This window comes from Equus przewalskii, chromosome 29 (assembly GCF_037783145.1).
Source record: "Equus przewalskii isolate Varuska chromosome 29, EquPr2, whole genome shotgun sequence".
NCBI lineage: Eukaryota > Metazoa > Chordata > Mammalia > Perissodactyla > Equidae > Equus > Equus przewalskii.
In genome coordinates, this window is record NC_091859.1 from 36,516,193 (window position 1) to 36,524,424 (window position 8,232).

At 56.9% G+C, this 8,232-nt stretch overlaps 1 protein-coding gene across 2 annotated transcripts; it reads left to right on the forward strand.

Annotated features, from left to right (window-relative positions):
• Nucleotides 1–2,549: 2,549 nt before the first annotated feature.
• On the forward strand, nucleotides 2,550–7,348 carry LOC103545195 (DNA dC->dU-editing enzyme APOBEC-3A-like). 2 transcript variants are annotated; one of them, XM_070599190.1, is made up of 4 exons: nucleotides 2,550–2,823; nucleotides 3,703–3,847; nucleotides 5,578–5,857; nucleotides 6,285–7,348. In XM_070599190.1, the coding sequence occupies exons 1-4, from the start codon at nucleotides 2,795–2,797 to the stop codon at nucleotides 6,764–6,766; spliced, it is 936 nt and encodes a 311-aa protein (XP_070455291.1). In that variant the 5' UTR covers nucleotides 2,550–2,794; the 3' UTR covers nucleotides 6,767–7,348. The 2 variants fall into 2 exon arrangements, with proteins under 2 accessions (XP_070455291.1, XP_070455292.1); XM_070599191.1 differs by lacking the exons at nucleotides 2,550–2,823; nucleotides 3,703–3,847 and adding an exon at nucleotides 4,645–4,753.
• The last annotated feature ends 884 nt before the right edge of the window (nucleotides 7,349–8,232 follow it).

Genomic DNA, 8,232 nt, shown 5'->3' on the forward strand with positions numbered 1-8,232 from the left:
CGACAGAGAGGAACCTCCTCAGGGTTCCCAGACACACCCAACACCTATCTAGGCTCTGCCGGAAATCAGAGGATGTCAACACTTCCCAGGGGGTTGCAGGAGGAAGCTTGTCAGATCTGCTCCCTGGTTTCCATTTCTGGGCTCTGACAGCAGCCTTGCCTCCATTCCTGGAAGCAAATGACCAAAAACTGGCAATGTGCAGTCACTCTGGGCAAGAGGGCAGCCTGGGTAGAAAACAGGTGGTCTTACATTGGGAGAAGGGACCCCACCCTCAGTGCTGTCAGGGGCGGGTCCAGGCATACCTGTTCCCCATCTCTCCAGCACCCCAGACCCCCATTTCTCTAGCGTCCCATCTCCCAGGAGCACTCATCTTCCCAGGCCCCTGTTCTCAGAGCTTTGCCCATGACACAGGGGCCCTGAGATCCTAGAGAGAGGACATGGCACAGCCTGGGAACACTGCTGAGACCCTGGGCTGGGCACAGGCAGCCTGTCCATCATCATGGCTCTAGGGAGGCAAAGCCATCTACAGGGGGCAAAGCTGAGACCTCATACAGAGCAGCATGGCCTGGACACCAGACACTTGCAGGCTCATGCGTTGCGGTCCCAGAGGGATGCTGGCTGAGGGGACACTGCAGCTCCCCTGGGTCCTATGGCTCCAGTGTGGGCTCCATGAGGGCACCCCGCCCTGTTCCCAGTTTTCCTGATGGGAGAACAAGGCAAATCCAGGCACAGCCTGCCCCTGCTTAGGGGCCGACCCTCCTCACACGACCCTTCTTCCCGCACGGGGGACACCGCAGTCCACTCTGCCCATCTCACACTGTCTCCTGCTTTGGTGAGAACTTCAGCAGGATGTGTGCATTTTTTCACATTTTCATTCATCCCCACGAAAGTTCAGGATTTCTCTCCAGCTTACTTCTTATCACGTGGACTGCATGCGGCCTGCTTTCATCTCATCATGTCAGCAGTGCCGAGGGCCGACTTGGACCTGGCGTTCATCGGCAGCCTGTGGATGCCTTTACAGACCGCGTCCTCCCCAGGCCTCAGGGAGACCGGAGGAGGGAGCACTCGTCACTGGGCCTCTGCTGCCAGAGGGAATCAGGGTCCAGAGTGTGCGGGGCAATGTGGGGAGACTCCTGGAGGACAAGGGGTCGGAGCCCAGAGAGCGGGCTCCCCCAGGCCTAAGGTCATGCCTCCTCATCCACCCGCCCCTTCTCGCTGGGACTCACATATGCGACTCAAGACATAAACCTTTGGAGGAAGGTGAACACATTGCTACATTTGATGTCCCCTCGAGTCTTCACAGGACACGGATTCTCCGAGCCACCCATGAACTGGGCACTCAGTGCAGAACTGACTTCCCGCACGTGGGGACACGTGGGCCAGGTTCTCTGCATAGAGAGGGATGGGCAGGCTCAGCACGGAGCACAAGCCCAGTAGTGATCAAGCGAGGCTGGGATGTGGGGAGCGGGGAGTGAGGAGGTGCTGGGGAACATTCCAGAAGAGGAGACTTGGACAGGTGGCTACGGAGGTAGAAGTGGGGGAGACGGACAACACATCCCCCGGGAATGCCCGGTGAGCAAAGCATTCTCCCTGCAATGGAGCCCCGTCTTGGTGTCCCCAAAAATGCTCCTGCACAGCCTTTGTGGTCTGTCCATGAGGAAGGGTGCTCACCTGAGAAGGTGGAGACACTGTGCTGAAGTCTCCACCCTGAGGATGTGAGGCCAGCCCGGAGGTGAGCAGCCTGGGCTCAGTGCAGGCTCCCAGGGCAGGACTCTGGGGCCTGTCTAGCTTTCCCAGGACAGGCACCTGACCTGAGAGTGAGCACCGGGCCAGGACAGGGTGGTCTGAGAGGAACCAGGATGGTGGGAGTCCCCGGGACAGAGCGGCAGCCCCTCGGGACAAACATGGCTGGCTAGGGCTCAGAGTCACATCTGGGGCTGGAATACAAATCGCCCCCCTTCCTCAGGGCCTGAGATGGACAGAAAGGAGCACAGGTGGGGTCCTTTCTCAGGTGGGCGGCCGTCCTGCATCTATCTACTCCCTGTGTGGTCATGGCTGTCCTACCCCTCTGGGAGCTGTGCTTTTCTCCTCCGTGTAACAGGGGAAGGAGTGAAGGCTCTGTGTCCACTTTGCTGTCCTTAACTGGTTGGCTCCTAAGGAGAGCTCTGCACATATTTGTCAGCTTCCTTTCTAGGACGAGGGGTGAAGGCCAGCTGGCTGCCTCTCAGGTCAGATTCTTCCTTCCCCACTCACTCCCCGTTGGCCCTTCCACCCAGCAGATGCCAGAGAGCCTGGACCAGGCCACGTCCTGAGCCGCTGCTGTGGGAATTGCAAGATGGGCGCCCTGGAGCCTGCCCGCTGGGGCTCTGTGTACTGAGCCGGGGCCTTCCTCAGGGTATGCACACCTGTCCTCTGACCCCCTGCCCTGCTGGTCCCTGCTGCCAGGGACCACTCCCTCCACAGACCTCATTGTCCCCTGGTCAGTCCAGGAGGCTTCCAGGTAGGGCTGTGGTCAGAACAGAGAAACCAAAACCTAAAATTGTCATCGAGGACTTAGGGTGTGCCATTGGGGCAGAGAAGTTCCTGCTTCTGTGCCACTCCCGAGGGTGGCATGAATGGCCTGAGCTCAGGAAGAGGTGGGGCCCAGCATCACACACTCAGCAGCTTCCAGTTAGGTGCTTTGATGCTATATAAGGTTCCTGGGTCCCTGAAGAGCATCATAGGAGGAGGACACCGGCAGTGAGCAGGCAAGGAGCAGAGGACGCAGAGCCAAAGACAGTGAAGGGACTGAGACATGGAGGCCAGTGCAGCACCCATGGCCAGGTACCACCCATCCCCCCAGCACTCCTGCTCCAGAGCCCCCTCCTCCGGGTTCGCTGATGGGGGCTCGCTTCCTCCCCTCAGGGGCTCCTCCAGACCTCCGGGGCCCCCTCCTCTTCTCTGCCTCTCTCCTGCTGGCCCGCCTTGGGTCCAGCTGTGACCCCTCAGCGGATGCCCAGTCTGCTTGTCCAGGCCGCATGCCCCAGGCTCCTGGGGACTCCTCCTTGCTGGTCCCCGTTCCTCCTCTTCCTCCAATCCCCTCTGAAATCTATCATTTCTGGTTTGGCATCACCTCTGAACCATGGGCTAGGAGGTCACTTTCCCCTTTAGGATTTGGATTTTGTCAAGCACACACATTATTTCCACAGGTAGAAAAATGTCCCATGATTCTGTGAGGAGCATAGTCTCTGGCATTCTCTTTCCCCCGTGGTCCCACTCTGGACTGTGTTTGGCCCCGATGCACCTTGTGGCTCAATTTAACCCTGAAGACAGGAGGAAAAAGCCCCCGTGGGTCCACTTGCAGCAGGGGGGTGGGTCAGCGGGGAGTGAGCTGGGAGGGTAAGGCCAGGGGAGGTGACCCGGCTACTCCAGGCAGAGGGAGAGGGCCACATCAGAGGCTCTGAGACCACTGCACTGCTCCTGGGGGAGACCCTGACTAAAGGATGGGGTGACATCTCAGGTGCCCCCAGAAGGTGTCAGAGAGGGAGGCCCGGTGGCTACAGCAAAGTGTGTGGAAGCCAGTCATCTCTTGGTCTGGCTGTGATGTGGGCACAGGGGAGGGAGCTCAGGGTGGAGGGTGAAGGCGTGTGGGGCGGAGGGAAGAGAACTGAGTGGTCCCTGGGGGAGCCCCACATCTTTAGGTTTTTCTCACCTTTGTCCCAGGCGCCTCATGGACGAAGACACCTTCACTGAGAACTTCAAGAATGTGAACTGGCCACGCAAGACCTACCTGTGCTATGAGGTGGAGCTCCCGGATGGAGACTCCAGGGTCCCCCCAGGCTGGGACAAGGGCTTCCTGCGCAACAAGGTGACTGACCCAGCCCGACTGCAGCTAGCGGGACCTCCCAGTGCTGAGACCCTCAGGGGAGAAGCTTCTTGGCTCATGGGATGTCCCACAGAGCTCTCCCCACTTCGTCCCTACAGCTGCTACAGCTCCACCTAGGGTCAGGTGGGGTCCGTTTCTGCTGGGATTGGCAGCTTTGAGCCACATGTCAGGAACTAGCCACAGTGTCTCAGGGTGGCACCACCAGCCCGGTGTCACCCCAGCCTCCAGGAACCCCTCCTGCTGTGCCTGTGAGGATCGGTCTGGACAGAGGGAAAGCAGTCTGGACAAGGGTCCTGGAGCAGCCTCTGGTCTGAGAGTCCATGTTCTGTTGGCTCCCAGTGCTGCCTCAGGGCACTCCTGGGGGGCCTGACCGGACCCCAGCCCATTACTTAGGAGATCCGGGCAAGGGTGCTGCTCACCCCACTGCATGGCTGGCTGCTCTGAGCCCATGGACACCCCGCTGGCCCTGTGCACCCATCACATTCCTGCCCAAGGTCTCTGCACGAGCACCACCTGCCTGACTTCTTCTCGCTTTCTGGTTGAGAATCTGTCACTCTGCAGTTTGGGCAAATCACCATCCTGTGAGCACACAATGACATTTATCCCGTGACCCAGGCACCTCTCCCCTTGGTGCCCTTTGCCCCGCTCCTCCCTGCACAGCGAGGACCTCACACCCTTGGGCTCAGCACAGGGTGAAGCCCAGAGCAGAAGCTTGTAGAAGTTTTGGTGCACAGGTGGGGGCACGGGAGGGGTGTAGACAGAGAGCGGGTGGATCCCTCCATGGAGGAAGCACCCACGTCTGTGGCATCAAGTCCATGAGGCTGGCGGCACCTGGACTCCTCGTTGACTCCACCAGCTCTTCATCTCCTCCTTGTGGGGCCAGACCAGGTGAGGCTACTGAAGACACTTACCTCTGCACCCAGCTCCAGGAGCTCCATAAACTCAGTCAAGATGCCTCCGATTTCCTTTTTCTTTTGCTGAGGAAGATTGGCCCTCAACTAACACCTGTGCCAGTCTTCCTCTACCTTGTTTGTAGGACACCCCCACAGCATGGCACCAACGCGTGGTGTAGGTCCGCACCCACGACCCGAACCTGGGCCGCTGCAGTTGAGCATGCCAAGCTTTACCACTTAGCCACGGGGCTGGCCCTATTTTAATGCAATAGTTTAAAAATAAAAATTAACACACATTCCTTGATGAAAGATTGCAAACAATGTAAATGAAGACTGATCAGAGCCACCCCTGAGGGCCCAGCAGTTACAGTTCAGCGCGCTCTGCTTCAGCGACCCAGGATGGTTTCCCGGTTGAGGAACCCCAGCACCCGTCCGTCAGCAGCCGTGCTGTGGTGGTTCACGAAGAACTAGAAGGACTTACAGCTAGGAAATACAGCTGTGCTCTGGGGCTTTGGGGAGGAGAAATAAAAGGCTGGTCAGTGTCAGTGCTGTGCGGATCCACAGAGAGCTGAGCTGCAATGAAGGCAGCGCTACCGAGCCGGCCCTGTGTAAAGTGGGGATGTGTGTTCACCATGGAGTTTTGCATTGTGTTTGATCATGTAAACACTGCATGGACATCTGATTCATCTTGACGCTGAGGTGGGCCCCCCGCCCCTCTAATTTAGTGCTGGAGGCCAGTGCCTCCCCTGCTCCCCGTGTCCTGCCCTCCCACTGTGCACAGCAAGTGACAGAACACTTTTCTTCCTCTTCTCCGCGCAGCCTATTCACATGCCCGGGCCACCCCGCGACGCAGAGATGCGCTTCCTGGACCTGATCTCTTCTTGGAAGCTGGACCAGAAACTGCGCTACAGGGTCACCTGTTTCATCTCCTGGAGCCCCTGCGCTGACTGTGCTCAGAGATTGGCTGAGTTCCTGCGGGAGAACAGCCACGTGAGCCTGCGCATCTTTGCTTCCCGCATCTTTACCAAGGGAGACTACAAGGCGGGACTGCGCACCCTACAGGCGGCTGAGGCCCAAATCGCCATCATGGCCTCAGAAGGTCAGCACTCCTGTCCTGGAGATGGGGCCAGGGGCAGGGAGAAGCCTGTAGGAAGTTGCTACAAAAGGATGGGCAGGATGCAAATCCCTGGGGGAGGAGCCTTTGTCTGTGGCTTGCAGGGGTGATGCTAGACTTGGAAAGGACTGTGGGGCTAGTGGAAGGGAGAGTTCAGGGAGGCGAGCTGGTCCCGGGGAGGGAAGGGAGGTTGAGCGGAGGTGCAAGAAGGACGTGGGGGCTTCCAGAAAGGAGGAGAATTGGGCTGACTCAGCTTCCAGTTGGAAGAAAGAGTTTGAGGGCTAAGTCCCCGGGGAGAACAGAGAAAAGAGGGCAGTGAAATTGATGGGGAATACTGTCCCTAAGAGTCAGCCAGACTCTGGCCCTCCCCCCTCCCAGGTGGGTCTCAGCCTCATGTCCCCTGTCCCTTCAGAGTTTGAGCACTGCTGGGAGACCTTCGTGGACCACCAGGGAAGACCCTTCCAGCCCTGGGATGAGCTGGATCCTAAGAGTCGCTACCTGTCCGAGCAGCTGCTGCACATTCTCCAGCCGACTGCTCCTCCCTCCCTGCCTCCCCTCTACTTTCCTCCCTCCCTGCCTCCCCTCTACTTTCCTCCCTCCCTGCCTCCCCTCTACTTTCCTCCCTCCCTGCCTCCCCTCTGCTTTCCTCCCTCCCTGCCTCCCCTCTACTTTCCTCCCTCCCTGCCTCCCCTCTGCTTTCCTCCCTCCCTGCCTCCCCTCTACTTTCCTCCCTCCCTGCCTCCCCTCTACTTTCCTCCCTCCCTGCCTCCCCTCTACTTTCCTCCCTCCCTGCCTCCCCTCTGCTTTCCTCCCTCCCTGCCTCCCCTCTGCTTTCCTCCCTCCCATCCTGTCCCTGGGCCTTACTTTCGCTCTCTCAGAGACTCCTCTGGGTGAGCTAGTCCCTCCTGGGTGGCCAGCTCCATCCATCCCTTCCCTTCTCACAAGCTCTCTGCTTTCTCAGCTCCCTCCTCCTCTGTCCTCCTCCATCTTGGTGACTGCCCCGCACCTGTGTCCTCTTTCCACCTTTCCACTCCCGGCTCCACCCAGCTCCACCTGCTCACCCTCGAGTCAGGAACAATGAAGGACGGACCTCAGTCTCTCTAAAGAAGGCAAGAGCCCTCTGCTGAACCGCACAACAAAGCACTTTCTATCAAGAAATGTGAACACGCCATTCCCCACCATCTCCACATTGATGAAAGAAACCAGCAAAAGGCTCAGAAGCCACTAAGAAACAGTTTCAGAAAAAAGTCTCCGAGTAAATTTACTTTTCATGAAATCCATCTTAGGGTACAAATAGACATCAGTAAGATTACACTCAACAGCATCAGAATAGTTTTAAATTTTTAGAGAATAATTATTCTAATTGATTTTAAACCCAGAGCAGTACAGTGAAATACTAAGAATCTACCGCTGATTTTTCCTCTGTAAATGCATGATGGAGTCCGTGTATTTAAATAAACATCTGCAACGTGCCAACGCCGTGCTCTTTCTTAGCGGACCTTCCGGGGGAGGCAGTGGTCGCACTATTTCCAGCTGTTGTGAGTAACAATCAGCTAAACCTTGTAGGAGGGGAACCTAGAAACCTTCCCTCATGGACAACCTATCACACTGCTAGCAGCACCGTTTTTCAACTGACAGGCCACGTGATAAGAGAAGAGAAAGAGCAAGTCTAAGAAGTGGGAGGGAGCATTCAAATGTGCAGGTAGACGGGTGGCTGGGACTCACTCCAGCCTTCTCCTCGTTCCTAAGTCCTCTGCCCTGGAGGGGAGGCTGAGGGGGAGTTTTGCTGCTCAGAGGATGGCTCCGCCCTTTACGTGCAGGAACCACGCGGAGTCCAGCCCTGGCAGCCGGGAGTCCTGCACAAGGCGTTCCAGGCAACCGGGGCTCCCAGGTCTCTCCTCACAGACATCTGCTCACATGTCAGGGGCCAAACTGTGTCCCAGCCTCACCCAATGACTGTCAAGGGCTGGGGGAGAGGAGTCATTTAATATGAGACACAGGAGGTATACAGAATGGGGCATCCTTCAAAGAGAGGATTAAAAACCTCTCACGATGGGATGCAATCTCTGATTAAGAGACAGAAACTTCTAAGACAAAATGATTTCAAAAATGGCTACAAAAGACATCTGTTAGCAAAAAGAAAAAAATCTTTGACAGAAGTCGCTTGTTATCTGAACAGGTCCAACTTCCAGAAAAAGTTTGGATCCAACCGTTCTTTTCAGTTTTTTTTTTTTAAGATTTAATTTTTTCGCTTTTCTCCCCAAAGCCGCCTGGTACACAGCTGTATATTTTTAGTTGTGGGTCCTTTAGTGGTGGCATGTGTGATGTCACCTCAGCATGGCCTGATGAGTGGTGCCATG

What these genes read in the sequence shown, in the direction of transcription:
- LOC103545195 (XM_070599190.1), top strand. Translation starts at nt 2,795, where the DNA reads ATGGAGGCCAGTGCAGCACCCATGGCCAG. An exon ending in AGTGCAGCACCCATGGCCAG is followed by an intron (nt 2,824 to 3,702) that starts GTACCACCCATC and finishes CCTTTGTCCCAG; the next exon opens with GCGCCTCATGGACGAAGACA. An exon ending in CGCCATCATGGCCTCAGAAG is followed by an intron (nt 5,858 to 6,284) that starts GTCAGCACTCCT and finishes CTGTCCCTTCAG; the next exon opens with AGTTTGAGCACTGCTGGGAG.